Source organism: Ranitomeya variabilis, chromosome 5, assembly GCF_051348905.1.
Source record: "Ranitomeya variabilis isolate aRanVar5 chromosome 5, aRanVar5.hap1, whole genome shotgun sequence".
Taxonomy (NCBI): Eukaryota; Metazoa; Chordata; class Amphibia; order Anura; family Dendrobatidae; genus Ranitomeya; species Ranitomeya variabilis.
In genome coordinates, this window is record NC_135236.1 from 132,766,800 (window position 1) to 132,783,517 (window position 16,718).

At 43.9% G+C, this 16,718-nt stretch overlaps 2 protein-coding genes across 4 annotated transcripts in view; one reads left to right on the forward strand and one right to left on the reverse strand.

The window, feature by feature from the left end:
* Positions 1-1,682, forward strand: part of SPG21 (SPG21 abhydrolase domain containing, maspardin) — a 43,255-nt gene extending 41,573 nt beyond the window's left edge. For all 3 annotated transcript variants that reach the window (XM_077263331.1, XM_077263333.1, XM_077263334.1), the window contains exon 9: positions 243-1,682. In XM_077263331.1, the coding sequence (XP_077119446.1) occupies positions 243-377 (135 nt within the window). In that variant the 3' untranslated portion in view covers positions 378-1,682. The remainder of the gene's footprint in view (positions 1-242) is intronic.
* Positions 1,683-15,465: 13,783 nt separating this feature from the next.
* Positions 15,466-16,718, reverse strand: part of ANKDD1A (ankyrin repeat and death domain containing 1A) — a 43,609-nt gene continuing 42,356 nt past the window's right edge. Inside the window, exon 15 of the mRNA XM_077263335.1 lies at positions 15,466-16,100. Within this exon, the coding sequence (XP_077119450.1) occupies positions 16,039-16,100 (62 nt within the window). The 3' untranslated portion in view covers positions 15,466-16,038. The remainder of the gene's footprint in view (positions 16,101-16,718) is intronic.

The following is a 16,718-nucleotide window of genomic DNA, read 5'->3' on the forward strand; positions in this document are numbered from 1 at the left end:
CACCCATCGCAGTGGGACCGCCCCTGGGTGAGTATAATCTAACCTCTTTTTCTCATCTTTCAGGTTACATCAGATGCTTATGTACAGCATTCCAGAATGCTGTAGATAAGCCCCTGATGCCGGTGGGCTTAGCTCAACTTCGATTTTGGGGGTGACAGGTTCCATTTAAGTGGTTAACAGAAAAGTCAGCTATTCATGATTTGTAACGTAGACTTCATATTTTCCTGCTTCGTCTTTTCCAGATTCACCTACGTCAGTTCCATGGCACCAGATATGCAGCAATAGACCCAGCTATGATGAGTGCAGAGGAGTTGGAGGTACAGAAAGGAAACCTGCAGCCAAGTGAAGAACCTCAGGACACTGAACCTTCAACTTAAGACAAAAAACAGTACTCCTGTTCCGCAGGCCAGGATGCATTTACTAAAACGTATTTCAAGAGGATGTAAGGCGGAGACCTTACACCTCAGCCACTTTTAGGAGGTCTGAAATCTCTAGGGTGGTATGCATTAGAGACATAACTGCTCGGAAAGACTCGTTGTTGAACCCGATGATTCAAAATACTTCCAGTTTGAAGATAGACATCTGTTCTGGACAAGGCTGAGTTACTTTTTCTCCTCTTATGCAAAGAGAATATCTGGTTTCGGTCCTCTAAAATGAGGAATGGATGCTCGAACTGATGTGTAACCAATACCAAGCAGTATCTTGGTAATTCTGACTGTTAGACTAAGTAAATATATCTAGTCCTCCGTAATTATTCATCTTCCCCCCACATTTTTTTTTTTCCATCCAGGACACTTTGTGCTGAGATTTTGGACCAATTCCAGTGTTGTTAAGCCCCAATAGGGTGCTTACAATGGAACATGTCAGAATTATAAAAATGGCTGCCATGGATGTCCTGTTTTTTAAATGTTCAGTATTGTCTTTCATCCTGTAGTGTGGGTAATGTTAAAAAAAATATATATATTAAAGAGAATCTGTCAGAAGGTTTATTCTTTCCAATCTGAAGGCACCATATAATAGGGAGACTTTGATTTCACTTTCTGGGCATCATGCAGCCGTTTTGATAAAATCACTTATCTGCTGCAGCTCTGCTAGTCTTCTCAATGCCACTGATTGACAATTTTCTGCCCACAATGCATGGTGGGTTCGGGGATAGGAGAAGCTCATCACGGAAAGGACTAGTAGAGGTACAGTAGATAAAGCAGGGATATTACCAAAACTACAGCAAGGAGCCCAGTAAGTAACAGTAAATCTATATACAAATCATTGCAGTATATTGCTAGGCAATAAGAAAAGAAATCCCATCAAGGCCAAACAATTGTAATGTCTCTGCATTCTTACAGGTAATATTGTATAATACTGTGTAAGGAAAAAGACAACTGACTCTGACAGCCGATCTTCAGGACACGTGGTGTCCATACAGGACCAGTGCCTTATTTCTGCTCCTAGATTGTCTACTCTTTGTACTCCTGTTTCAGTTGTATATAGTTTAGCTGTATATTACATGTGATGATTCTGTGTTTTGTAATATGGATTTCTTTCTTCTGTACATTTCCTTTTGATATTTAAAGTGCCAACGTCCTTACGTCTCACTGGAGAGGCTTCCGCGGAGGATACAATGCCCAGCTTTCGATAGACTGTGTGTGAATAAAGCAGTAATAGTATTATGTGTTTTATGTTGATCTTGGCTCATATCCTTTTTGAGGCTCACATTTTCCTCTTCATCTTCAGAGCCTTATTTTAGGTGACCCACATTTACTTAATGTCCGTCTGTTAGACAGCCTGAATTTGGTTCAGGAAGTCAGAAGATGCGCCAGACTACACAGTGTAGCGTGCTATGTGATAACATTGGCACAGCTTAGTAAATGTTGGATATATTCCCTCTCATGCCAAGGGCGGTTTTGGCTGCGGGTCTCCATCTTCCCCCATTGATATTTTTCTTTTTCGAACGTCAAATGTTGCACAAATGTTAAACTGTGTGCAATATTCATGAACACTCTTATACCATTTTGAAGAGTTTGACACTAAAAACCACAACTAATGCCACAAGACAGAAAACAAGAGGGACTTAAAATCACAAATGATGAATTGAGTCCTTTTTGTAGGATCCAATAAACTAAGTTCCCACAGTGAATAGTGGAGATTTTGATGATGCAGATTTTCTTTTATTGCTATGTCATTATTATTTTTATTTTTTGTCAGTAAAACTGCTTTTGTTTTGGATACTTGCTCTTATTTAGCTTTGATAACACTTCCTTGATGATCACGTGCATATTACTTGCATTTTTATTGAGTTTCAACTAACATGCATAACTTTTTTTTTTTTTTATCTGCAGAATATCCGTACCTTGTTCAGGTCTTTTAGGAAATTCTGCAAATAAAACCAATATTTACTAGTGATGAGCGCAAGTGCTCGTTACTGGACTTTGTCTAGGGTGCTCGGGTATGCACTAGTATCGTGGATGCTCGAGTGACGTGTTCGACAGTCCCTGCGGCCGCATGTTTCGCGGCTGTTGGACAGCCACAAAACATGTGGGAATTGCCCATGTTTAACAGCCACAAAACATTCAATGATAGCCTGACAAAGAGGATATCTGGGACTTTAAAGAAAAAAGGTATGTAGTTGACTACTCCCTGTCAACACCGTGGCAGTTTCTCTTCCTGTTCACAGGGTGGGACTACTGGTGTCACGCTGATTGACCGCCTGCTCTCCGCGGCCTAATTGGGGGAAGCCGGCTGTCAATTAGCGTGACACCAGCAGTCCCGCCCTGTGAACAGGAAGAGAAACTGCCGCTCTGCTGAGAGGGAGAAGATGAATCTTCGCCGGAGCGGTCAATGACCGGAATGGGAGTTGCCTCTGTTAGCAACTGCATTATTATTATTAACTAGATGGTGGCCCGATTCTAACGCATCGGGTATTCTAGAATATGCATGGCCACGTAGTATATAGCCCGGCCACGTAGTATATAGCCCGGCCACGTAGTATATAGCCCGGCCACGTAGTATATAGCCCGGCCACGTAGTATATAGCCCGGCCACGTAGTATATAGCCCGGCCACGTAGTATATAGCCCAGCCACGTAGTATATAGCCCAGCCACGTAGTATATAGCCCAGCCACGTAGTATATTGCCCAGTTACATTGTATACAGCACAGAGTCACGTAGGATATTGCCCAGCCACGTATGTCACAGGTAAAAAAATAAACATACACTCACCTTCCGAGGGTACCCTTGTAGTTCTGTCGCCTGTGTGCGGTGCAGGCGGTAGCTTCCGGTCCCAGGGTGTGATGCCGTCGCGGTCACATGACTGTGACGTCATGGCAGGTCCTTCTCGCAGACCACCTTTAGCACTGGAACCTGCCGCTTGCATGGACCGGTCACCGGAGCGTCGCGAGGAGCGGGAAAGGCGGCGGAAGGTGAGTATATAATGATTTGTTATTTTTTTTAATTATTTTTAACATTAGATGTTTTTACTATTGAGGCTGCATAGGCAGCCTCAATAGTAAAAAACTTGGTCACACAGGGTTAATAGCGCGGGAACGGAGTGAGTAACCCGCGGCATAACGCGGTCCGTTACCGCCGGCATTAACCCTGTGTGAGCCGTGACTGCGGGGAGTATGGAGCGGGCGCCGGGCACTGACTGCAGGGGAGTAGGGAGGAACTAATCGGACTGTGCCCGTCCCTGATTGGTCGCGGCAGCCATGACAGGCAGCTGGCGAGACCAATCAGCGACTTGGATTCCATGACAGACAGAGGCCGCGACCAATGAATATCCGTGACAGAAAGAAAGACGGAAGTGACCCTTAGACAATTATATAGTAGATAATGTTTGGGGTTTTTTTTTTTTTTTTTTTAAGCACCAGAAATCCCCTTTAACTCTATCATCTCACGCGATCACCCACCTGCACACCCGAGCACCCTAGGCAAACTTAAGTAACAAGCACTTGCGCTCATCACTAATACTTACTGCAAGAAAAATTGACGTTACAGATTTAAATATTGTTCAGCTTACGCTGCATATAAAAGAAAAGAAAAACACACCGTGGGCATGAGATTTCTCCAAATCCCAGACACATTGCTGAAACTGTAATCTGCTTAGGCGCACAATAATACAAAGCGTCAAGAAGTCATCGTGGGAACTTGGCCTTTAAGCGTGAAATGGTACAGTACCTCTCCCCTAATGAAAGGGTACCGTGCTCCTTGGTAGCTAGTCCTGATACCAGAGCTTGGTAGGAGCGGGATGTTTTTATGAAATATGGATGCACAACCTTTTATTGTAATACAGTACAAGAAGAGGTGGCGATAAAACGGATTTATGCAGAAGTCAAATATTAATGGAATATCATTCTGTCATAGCTAAAGTATTGAGGATGTGGCAGTGACTTATAAGGACTTTACAAATCAGATTTTAATATCCCATTACAGTGTGGATTGGACAGGAAAATGGTAGGGACTTAATGGAAGAATTATATGCTGCTTGTACAGCAGAAGTGAAAGTGTTGGCAAGAATTTAGGCAACAGTCCTTACTCAATAGCCCCTTACAGAAAGTGAATGTCCACCTTTCTATCCATTTTTACATCTATATTTGTGAACTGAATAATTTCCCACAGCAATATCCTGCCTGGACAGATGTGAAACCTACGATTATGTCTGCCTGTAGGGGGCGCCGACTGCACATTAGGTAGAAACTGTAGTCTCTAATGGGCATTCACTTTTAGGTCCTGTATTCAGAAGGCCTACTGGGGGTTAAACATTCAATGATTTTGATCCTAATGGGCTCTCACCAATCGTGACCCTCTGTCAGTCACCGCATATAGACTTGTACCCATACAGGTACCTGGGAATCTTCGTCTTCCACAAAATGTACCCAAATACATGAACCAGAAACATGTGGATTTAGCATATGAGCCTCTTGTCAACGAGCCCATTGTCATATTATAATTTAATATGTTACAATTTACGTGATATTTTTTGTTAATAAAATGAAAGATCATGTGATTTAAAGTTGGATTGTCACTTATTTTAATGCATTGTAAGGCTTTTAAGGAATAATTACCACATTGTCCCAGACAGGGTTTACTCTTTATCTGATGGGATTCATTATAGAGTTTGGCAAATATATAATTTAACAGTCAATTTATAGACTGCCCTATTTTGTGACACTAGATTGTGATGCTGAAAAAGTAGATTTCCAGTATGTGAAAATGTTTGTTTTTTTTTCCCTCCACACCAATGACTGCACCAGAAGAGGAGGGTCACGTACCACAAGTGGACAAGAAGCCTGGAGTGAACAAGGCAATGTCCATGTCCTCCTTCTGTGGTGTCCTGTCTGGAGGAACCTCGGGCATGCCATATGTACAGCCGTAAGGCATGGAACACCTCCATGGTAGGATGAAGCTTCCCCCAACTAGCAGGGACTGCAGACAGTAGATCAGTCTAATTGGACGTAGACGATCTATTTTTTTTTTTTTCTCGTCTTGAATTTTAAAGCGGCAAATGTTATTTGCAAAATTATTGTAATAGGATAATTATCATTGTATTGCTACCTTCCTGCAGAGGACATGTGCTTTGTTCTGTACACAAGATATGGTGTATGACTACCAACTGTGAATATCAAAAAAACCTGACAGTTACTTCCAAACAGGAAGACAAATGTGAACAGGTGCAATCTAATAGCCACTCTACATACAGCTCTGGCAAAAATTAAGAGACCACTGCAAAATGTGCAGTTTGTCTGATTTTTCTCTTTATAGGTATATTTTTGAGTTAAATGTAAATTGTTCTTTTAGTCTATAAACTTCTGACAACATGTCTCCAGATTTCCAAGCAATAAATGTTGTAATTTTTTTCTGAAAAGGAGAAATGGTCAAAATTACAAAAAAAACAAAACAGTGCTTTCAGACCTCAAATAACGCAAAGAAAACAAGTCCATAATAATTTAGAAACAACAATACTAATGTATTAACTCAGGAATAGTTCAGAAATCAATATTTTGTGGAATAACCATGATTTTTAATCACAGCTTTCATGCGTCTTGGCATGCTTTCCACCAGTCTTTCACACTGCTTCTGGCACCAAAATGGAAACAGTTCTTTGTTTGATGGCTTATGACTATCCATCATCCTCTTGATTACATTCCAAAGGTTTTCAATGGGGTTCAGGTCTGGACATTGGGCTGCCCATGACAGGGTTTTGATGTGGTGGTCTCTTAATTTTTGCCAGAGCTGTATAACTAACAAATTAAAACTGCACTCTGGAAAGCTACAGTATGTAAACATTGTATATATGAATTTAAAGCTGCATTACTGTTTTAGAAAATAAGTCAAAAAATGAAGTTACGGTACTTAGCACCTAAATTGGCCAATTCATGGGTGCCCAATATGCCTTAATTTTTTTTACTTATTTTCTACCAACTTTGAGGAGGTGGGGAGCAAAGTCTATGTGCTGACACCTAGCAGTCACAGTTAGCGGAGAGCAAGAGCAGAGTCTGCACAACACTTACTGTAATTATGATGCTGAAAAAAAAAGTGCTGGGCAGGAGCAGCTATGGGTGTACAATCACTATGAGAGCGCTGGGCAGGAGTGGCTCTAGGCTTCTGAGCGATGTGCAGGAGCAGCTATGGGCATCCATTCTCTGTGAGGGCACTGGTCAGGAGCAGCTCTGGCCATACAATCACGGTGAGGGCGCTGGTCAGGAGCGGCTGTGGCCGTACAATCGCGGTGAGGGTGCTGGTCAGGAGCAGCTGTGGCAGTACAATCATGGTGAGGGCGCTGGTCAGGAGCGGCTGTGGCCGTACAATCGCGGTCAGGAGCGGCTCTCGCCGTACAATCGCGGTGAGGGCGCTGGTCAGGAGCGGCTCTGGCCGTACAATCGCGGTGAGGGCGCTGGTCAGGAGCGGCTGTGGCAGTACCATTGCGGTGAGGGCACTGGTCAGGAGCAGCTGTGGCAGTACAATCGTGGTGAGGGCGCTGGTCATGAGCGGCTGTGGCAGTACAATCGTGGTGAGGGCGCTGGTCAGGAGCGGCTGTGGCAGTACAATCGCGGTGAGGGCGCTGGTCAGGAGCTGCTCTGGCCGTACAGTCGCTGTGAGGGCGCTGGTCAGGAGCGGCTGTGGCCGTACAATCGCGGTGAGGGCGCTGGTCAGGAGCGGCTCTGGCCGTACAGTCGCGGTGCGGGCGCTGGTCAGGAGCGGCTGTGGCTGTACAATCGCGGTGCGGGCGCTGGGCAGGAGCGGCTCTGGCCGTACAATCGCGGTGAGGGCGCTGGGCAGGAGCGGCTCTGGCCGTACAATCGCGGTGTGGGCGTTGGGCAGGAGCGGCTCTGGCCGTACAATCGCGGTGTGGGCGTTGGGCAGGAGCGGCTCTGGCCGTACAATCGCGGTGAGGGCGTTGGTCAGGAGCGGCTCTGGCCGTACAATCGCGGTGAGGGTGCTGGTCAGGAGCGGCTCTGGCCGTACAATCGCGGTGAGGGCGCTGGTCAGGAGCGGCTGTGGCCGTACAATCGCGGTGTGGGCGCTGGGCAGGAGTGGCTCTGGCCATACAATCGCGGTGAGGGCGCTGGTCAGGAGCAGCTGTGGCCGTACAATCGTGAGGGTGCTGGTCAGAAGCAGCTCTGGCCGTACAATCGCGGTGAGGGTGCTGGTCAGGAGCGGCTGTGGCCATACAATCGTGGTGAGGGTGCTGGTCAGGAGCGGCTCTGGCCGTACAATCACAGTAAAGGGTGCTGTGTAGACAACACTGCTGTTCTCCTCACATTGGCTGCTATAAGGAAGGCAGAGTGCACAGTGTGAATTTCCTCCCTCTTCTCCCATGTGTGCCTTTTACAACGGCTACAGACCGCAGTCCTGATTTGCCCATAGCCGTTCCTGTATTCCGCTCTCTGGCTGTAGCATCATTATAATCACCGAGTGCTCCTTTCACTGTGGCAGCTAGTAGGCAGAGCGTGCACCCTGTGAAGACTGCTCTTCACGCTACTCAAATTTGGTAGATCTGTACACCAGATATGAGGTACTGCGGTAAGTAGTTGTTCCATTACAACTCCTCATCTGCTTTTGTGGTGTGGATTGCTGCCTGTGCGCCATGACTCGACTTGTGACCTCTTTCCGCTTGGCTCAGCCTATTCCCATGAATACCTTAGGACAATATGGCAGATATCTGTCATACACAAATACACAACTGGGCTCATACTGTATCTCCTAGAATCGGTGTCCTCACTTGCACCAGCAGTTTAACCCCACATATGCTGTTCTCGGTGACTCTGACACTCCCTCATTTAGCCCATTGGCACCGCGATCATGGGATGCAGCTGGTTTACTACGCGGAGGTCTGTTTGCCATTCACTGCAGCCTATCACATCTCGGTGTCTTAATAGGCCGCCTGTTAAAGCCTAGTAGGATAGGGTAAGGTTTGAACATAGAAAAAGTATATTTCTGTAGGCACTTGGGGCTGCCATTTTATTTGCTAGTGTATAAGTGTCTGAGCATTAACCTTTCTAATTTTGAAACCATTCTTACTTTGCAGCCTCCCCCCTCTTCCTAAAACTTTTGCACAACACTGTACATACATTTGGTATCGCCAAATTGTGTAATGGCTGTGTCGGACCGTGCAGAAACATGGTCTGATCATATCACAGCTCCTGGGCAGGTGGTAGTTAGTATGCAGACATTGCAGTAGGGGATCACAACTGAGTCTTTGAGGTAAATATAGTTTAAAAACAGGCAGGGAAATATTTTACCTCACAGAAAGAATCAGCTGTGATGCTGTGCAGTCCTGTCTGTATACTTCTTTGCATCCTGGCCTGCCCAGGAGATGTGGTATGATCAGACCATGTCCCTGTACAGCAGGGGTGGGGATTATTTTTTCTGCCAAGGGCCATTTGGATATTTATACCATCCTTCAGGGGCCGTACAAACTCTGCCCACAAAGTGCATCCTGACTCTGGCACTGGTGTCAGGATGTAATCTTTCATTGCATGCCCTTCAGTGTTCAGTAGTGAACACTGTGTGTGTGTGTGCTAACAAAGCAAGAAGAAATTAATGAGCTGTTTGTAATCAAAATACACCTCCCTGCCCAAGTATGCGGTCCCTGAGAATCTGCTCGGGTGCCTGATAAAAGGTCATCGAGGGCTGTAAATGGCCTTGGGGCCTGAGTTTCCCCACCCCTGCTGTAAGGTCAGGCACGGCCATTACACAGTACACAGCAGGGGCACATTTATAAGATTATCTCAGCAAAGGTACATTTTATTTAACATCCAGTTGTGGAAGTTATTATTATTCCAAGATCTATTGATTAAAATCAACTTTAAAATTAACTTTATTCATGGGAAAAACACCTTTAAATATTTGATATTAGATACCAAGATCTGAGAAAATGTACATGCACCGACACTAATTAATGCAGTGTGACATTCCCTTGTGTAACACTAAAGGCAGTGCCCTCCATGGTTCCCCCTCCATGCAGGGATGCCAACATACTCATCACCCCAGCCACGTCGTAACCTCCAGGGCTCCTGGTCACCTTCCTGCTGCACAGGCTTCCCAGTGGTCGTTGTGTGGCCAGGGCCTGAACCCTAAAGCCACATTGACGATACATGAATTTTGTAACTCTCTACTAGAACTTGCACCTGTGTCATTCCTGGTTAGTGTTCCAGAGTCCGTACGGTCAGAACCTGTTTCAGTATTCAAATCCAGACGTCTCTGACTCCATGTCAGTGTCCGTTCTGTCCGAGGATCCAAAACCTGTGTAGTCTGAACCCTCTCCTGCCAGTTACTCTGAGAACCATCTGTGTCAGTGAGACCGACCCCTAGGCTCAGCGGCTGCAGTCCCAGAGCCTGCCCAGGAGTGGTACCTGGCGGCTACCTGCTGCTCAAGCCTGACTCCACCATCAGGAGCTCCTGTGAACACCAGGTAGCTGCTAAGCTACGTCCCTCTTAGATAAGCCTGGTCCTGTGGCACAGTGGGTCCATGAACCACATGCACCACCTTCGTCTTGTGTGTCTGAGAGATAAACCGCTGCTAGAAGTACAGGGAGGGACAGCGTTTGATGGATAGTGCTGTCTTCTCTCCTTGAAGTCAGGAGAGATGGCTGACAGCCATCTCTAGGCTACAAAATCAGTTTTACTGGAGTGAGAACAGATTGAGAGTAAGTCTTTAAAAAAACAAAAAACTAACAAATGTTTGATGTAATAAAATATTGTAGTGATCTTTATAGAGTTTTACATAAGAATAGTATAGGACTCCACTTTAGCTCTTGTTTCTCCCTGGCATTCGTTTACTCTGTGCTCCTGAAAACCAAATGAGACAACCCCCTTAAGTAATTCTGATGCCTCCTTGCTTGCTGGGAGCAGGGAATTCGTGATGGTTGAAGGTTTGGCCAGGGGCCTGGCTTTGCCACTGGACTTAACGGTACACACTCAGACGCTGCTAGCAGAAGGCTTTGCTTCTGTAGCATTGCAGGAGCGGAGGATCTGGCAAGCCTCAAAGCAGCGCCTACAAGCTCCATAGCAAAAGGCTTGCTCTTTGCTTAGGAGTCTTGCTACCTCTCAGAGACTGTAAAGGTGGCTAGTAATGTTGGCAACGAGCTGCAAACTATTTGAGAAGAGCCATTTTTACAAAGACTGGAGTATTATTACAGAACTACTACTACGAAAACGCAGTGATGGGAATACTTCTTACAGGTCAATGTCAGCATAACTATCGTACTCCCAAAAAAATTCTAATAGTATGGCTTCATTTTCATAAACCATCAGAGTAAAGTCATAAGGACAAAAGTATTGTGTTTTCTAAATAACCCCCTAGATACAGTTGATCAAAAACAATAGTAGATGCTGGTCCAGCAGCCACATCAGTAGTCCATGGCCTCTAGAGTAAAGCACTGTGTACCACCTAATACCTGAGGAATTTTCATCGCCTCTTCTGACTAGTAGGCCTGTAAATCAGAAGAGGCGCTGGGATGACACAAGTAGGAGATTCATAGTGCTCTGATCTAGCAGCAATGGACTGAAGACATGGCCACTGGACTAGAGTTCTGCAAATCTTTGGGCTCAACTCTAACCCTAAACCATTCTTTTTAATGAGGTGTTGAGGTTTGAAAATCCCATGTAATCCCAGCTGGCTGCACGTCCTATGACTACTTGGTATTCCCAGCTTACACAACCTGCAAATCGCCATAATGAGAAAAATCAAGATTCATATAGTACATAGCAGGATGTGTGAATATAGGACACAAGCGTTTGTCAGGGTATGGTTTATTTAACAGAATGACACTTTGTACAGAAAGAAAGTTTATCTATACGCCTTGGCAATTTAGCTTTACATTGATTAACCATCATCCCGCCAATAAAATGTACAGGTCTCCGTCACATAATGATGTTTCATGGTGTAGCATTTTTTTTGCATACACCTGACACTGCGCCCCTTCAGCAGGACACGCCAGTGGTGCAGCTAAAGTGATGGAAGCAGGACCCCTCTTAGTGAGCAGCACCGAGGTCTGTGGAATGATAGAATATCTATCTCATTAGTAGAGATCTTGGTGGAGCTGACAGAACCATTGTACTTCGGCGAGTTTGTATACTGGTGCAAGGTGACATCACAACATATAAAAATAATTGATATTTCTTCCATATTAGTGTTCTAGAATTTTAAAGAAAACAGTCATGTAGCAGTGATGAACAGCAAGGGTATAGATGAAGCACTCCTAACACTATAGACCCAACCCCGGTGAGGACTGGACCACTACTGATCCCTTCACCAGCAGCGAGGGAGAATACCTTCAAGTGTACTTCACCATTGGAGTAAAAAGCCACAACAAACGCCTGCTCACATATGCTTAGGAACCATCTGATTTGATAGGTAGAATAGAGCAGGATGCAGAACCTTACTGCTTGTCAAAATGAAGGAAACCATGATGATATGCAAAAAAGAAAAATATAACGGCACTGCTGTGGGGCCAGACAACCATATGGTGAATGGAGTGCTTTCCGGATAGAGACCGCCTCTATGGACTCCGGGTGCTCATGCAAAAACAGGGTGTATGCAGCAAAGAAGAAAAATGCAGATAGCACTCATCGGTCCTTAAAACTTCATCCTGTATTCAAACTTTAAAATGTCATGGCCAGAGGAACAGGTTGCTGGGATGTGCGAGCTGGTGTAAGACGACGGACGTTTTGCGCCACTTAGCGCTTCAACGGGTCTATCTATACCTGTTGAAGCGCTAAGTGGCGCGAAACGGCCGTCGTCTTACACCAGCTCGCACATCCCAGCAACCTGTTCCTCTGGCCATGACATTTTAAAGTTTGAATAAAGGATGAAGTTTTAAGGACCGGTGAGTGCTATCTGCATTTTTCTTCTTTGCTGCAGAAACCATGATGATGCCCCAACAGATCTCATGATCAGCCAATGTCAGAGATCTTTCCAGATGTTACACTGCATGTGTGAACATAGCCCAAAGCCTCCTGCTAACGTCTGTATTATGTCTCCACTGGAATACAGCATGGGAAGAAGATGTCTAACACAGAAATCCCATAACGCTATAGGGTCGTGGATGGTGTTGTACAGTTTACATGCACACAGCTCTGTTCTTCATTGTTTTGTTGCTTGATTTTATAATTTGAAGGGTTTTCAATTTATAGTGACAATTTATTAAATGCATGCATTTTTGGCTAAAAATCTTAATTTTTTTTTTTGTAATTGGATTTCATTAAAGATGTTATTTTAAATGTTTTGTATTGATTTTTTTTAATAATATAACAATTACTATTTAAAGGGATAAAAGAAGGATGGGAAAAGGTTAAGGGTAAATAGGGGGAAAGGAAGGTATACTTTAATAGGGAATGTGGGAAATTAAACATTTTGCCCCATTTGCCTTCTGTAGCCTGTGTTACACGACCCATCGCTGGCTGCAAAATGCTGTAACCATCCGTCAGTGAATGGTTCTGAAAGTCTAAGGGGAAAGTTTTGGACTCATCACTTTCTGAGCTCCTCCTTGCTGATTTATGACCACAGACCACATCAAAGTTGAACATGCAAAGAAACAAAGAGCTTGTAAAAGCCAAACAGTGCAAGATTGTTTAAATTAAACCAAATTGCAAAACTGATTTTTAACGCAGAAGACATGCACTTAAGTAAAAAGAAAAGTTGTCATGAGATGGACAACCCCTGTAATCAAACCTGGGGTCCAGGCTAAGGTCTGTCTTTGGCAGATTTACATTAAAGCATTGACAACTGAATAAATTAATGACAAGTAAAACTTCATACAATGGGAAGCTATACACATCTGTTACATATTGCATTGCGTAATGTAATGATTTTACATCTAGAATTGTATATATGGGTTTCACTGATGACAGACGGTATTGTCCATGCATGTTCTGGAGTCAATGGTCTGCCACGATCCACTGAGCTCTGCTTAGGAAGTATTTGCATAGTGTCAGCACAGAGTCAGGAGGCTCCGTGAAAGCACCAAGTGATTTTTGCAACGTCTGGCACTATGGCTAAGTGTTATTCAAGGCAGTCTGGACTCCTGCTGTCTGCAGTTAAAAATACATTAGAAATTAGATATTTTTATATCAAATAGCATTGAGTCACAAATACATGACAGATACATAGGATACCGAGTAATATTCTGCACTTAATGCTGGAGCAAGTAATTATGGATAATAGGGCAGAATATCACTAATCCTATAGAGTATTATATAAATACGGAATAAAACTGAGGAACTTCTCTTTGTGTAATTTCAATATATCACTTATTTTCCACACATTTCCCTCTATATGACAACTTGCCTACCCCTTTTTTGCTGCAGGCAAAAACCACAACTATGCTTTACTTATTCTCCCTGGGTCCAGCAGTCTACGCATAATCACAAAAAACACAGCGCTGCAGCCAATCACTGAGCTCAGCGGCTTTACCAATGTAAAAGGCATGAGCTCAGTGCTGCACCTGTCGATGTCATGGCTGCAACCAATCAGTCCCGAGAGGATAAGTAGAGTGCTGTGTTTTTATTACCCCCAACTGAGCCAGGAAGCAAACATCAACCCCAAGTCAAATGTGGTCTAACTTTACAATTTTGTCATTTAAAATCGGACTTGGGCTCTTTTCAAACTTTGGTACTACTGTCACAGATTGGAAAGGAACCTTAATGCTCCTCTAACATCTGTATAACAGCCCAGACCTGGTCATATCATATTGTGTCTGTCTGAAACCTAAAATTTAGATTCAATATTGGAGAAGAGCAAAAAGATTTGTACTACCATATTCCAGCGTCAACTTCCGTAATCAGTGTCAGCTGGACCAGTACAGTGCCAACGTCCTAGTCTGGTACTCGAAGAATGCCGGCATCCTGGGCGCCTCTCGCGAATGCCAGGTCCCCGCAACAACATTACAATCTGGACTCTGGACGTGGGAATCTCTTTATCTATTGAATACATTAAAGTGAATGTCCGCTCCTAAACATCATTGTATTTTTCATCCAAACAGGTCCAAATTTATGTTTCTTAATTTCTCGTTATAAAGATTGCAGCTGCGTTTTATCATTAGAAGTTTCTTAATTCACCAGAAAGGGCAGAAACTAAAGGACTCGTTAGATAAAAAGTCATCTGAACCAGCAGATTTCAGCAGGCCGGAGCGACCATCTGATGATCATGGAGACCTCTTGATTCTCCAACAGATGACGTTGGTGAACAGAAGATTGGGTAGTTGTAAGTCAACAGCCAATCCTTTTGTTTTCAGGGCAGATAAGAGAAGATTGGCAGCAGCTTTCTCCTCTCTCCCCATTGCAAACACATAAAAGCTCAGCCAAGTCCAGCTCTCAAGTATACATGGAAGATAAGAGAGACCCAAGTGGTTAATAATGGCACCATGACTATGGGTCGAGCTTTGCGGTCATTACAGTAAGACACATGAAGGCTGCGGCCAGCGTTTGGCTGCAGTGGTCATATGCTGAATGGTTTTCAAACACAGATCGACAGAAAATCTTCACTAGATTGGTGAAGGAAAAGATTTGGTTGTACAGCACGTGCTGCTGATTTTTTATTTTTACATTTTCATATTTAACATGTTAGCAAACTGCACCCACCACTAGAGGGAGCTAAGTGGCGCAGTTATGCATGAAATCCCCCATCATTGTCTAGGTGGCGCTATAGGAAACCAGCAATTTATTATTTAGCTCTACACCTATGCAGGAGATTTGGAGCGCTGTACCAGAAAATAACCCTCCGGCAGCAATAGAGATATAAGAAGAAAATGATCAGTGCATTATCCTGGATCTAAAAATCACAGTGATGATAACAGGCGAAGATTCACTTTAACGTAATTCTGGCTGACAGTGAAGCATATAGTATAGAGTAAGAGAGGATAGTGGCAGGAGGTTGTATACACTAACCTGATAAATGCTATATCTTCATTACAAGTAATAACTCATCAATATAAGATATCCACCTTCTGTATCGTAAAGAGGGTTGATCCATTCATCTTAATAAAATGCTTTAATGACTTATATAAAATGATTTAAGTTTCTTTAAGAAAGGTTAAAAAGAACAATTATTACAAAGACCTTTAAATTTATCACAAATGTACACAAATGTTGTGGCACGTGTAGGAATCAGTCACCCTGCCTGTCACTTCACGCCTGCAGTTCAAGCACATAGAAAACACTCAGGAATAGAAAATCACCCAACGCCTCGCTCACACAAGTGTGCTGTAGGTAAAAAACGTCATTCACCCTGGGCATACAAAATGGAATTACAAAATCTGATCTTGGCAAAGGGCGTCCACATTGTAGCCCCAGTATTGCACCGGCGATGTGCTATGCATATGTATATGAAGAAGACGACCTGCAGCGGTGTCACAATTTAGGACGGCGTCCCATGCGGAGCACAGTAGGTGTCCTCCTCCTGTGGGATGTCTCCTATGCTCAGGTTGGCTTTCTGAATGGCACGGCAGGGGTTGTATTTGGATGGAGAATCAGCCCTTGGTGTAATAGTGCTGTAGACCACGCTGTAGTCTGTATGCAGGTAGTGGGGTCATTCCTGAACGATGGTTACATGGCGGCACAAGTCTTTGGGGAAGAATCCTCAGCATTCGCCTTTTTTCTGATACTCTCTGTGGATAATGAATAAATGGATCAGATGAGTCTTTATGGGAAAAACGTATATTACTTACCGGTAATATGTTTTTACGGAACCCATGACAGCACCCTTATATCGCTGCCGCTGTCATGGGTGACAGGAAAACACGTATATAACTTATCGGTAATGTGTTTTTAAGGAACCCATGACAGCACCAACGATATAAGAGTGCTGTCATGGGTAACAAGAACATGTTCGATATTTCAATAGCAGGTCTGATTTATTCCTATTATCGTGACTGCTGTAGTCATATCCTTGTGTTATCTTATACAAGGTAAAACCAAAATCAAATTCAGTAATGGATGGACACAATGTGGCCTCCTCATCTATGGATGAAGAAAGAAAATGATCATCAGAGATGGATAATCCCCTACTTGTTACAAATTGCCCCCAGCGTTCAGTGTTAATCTGTCACATTACGGTATGTGCATGCGACGTCCGCTTCAGGCAGGCGAAACTGCTGAGCTTTTTCAAGAGGAAGGCGCCGCAAGAAACGCAAGTTTTTTTTGTTTTTGTAGCATCTTTTTTTAAGCAATTTCTGTGCAATTTTTCAAAGTTTTTGACCTTTGGCGGTACTTTATAAGCAATTCAC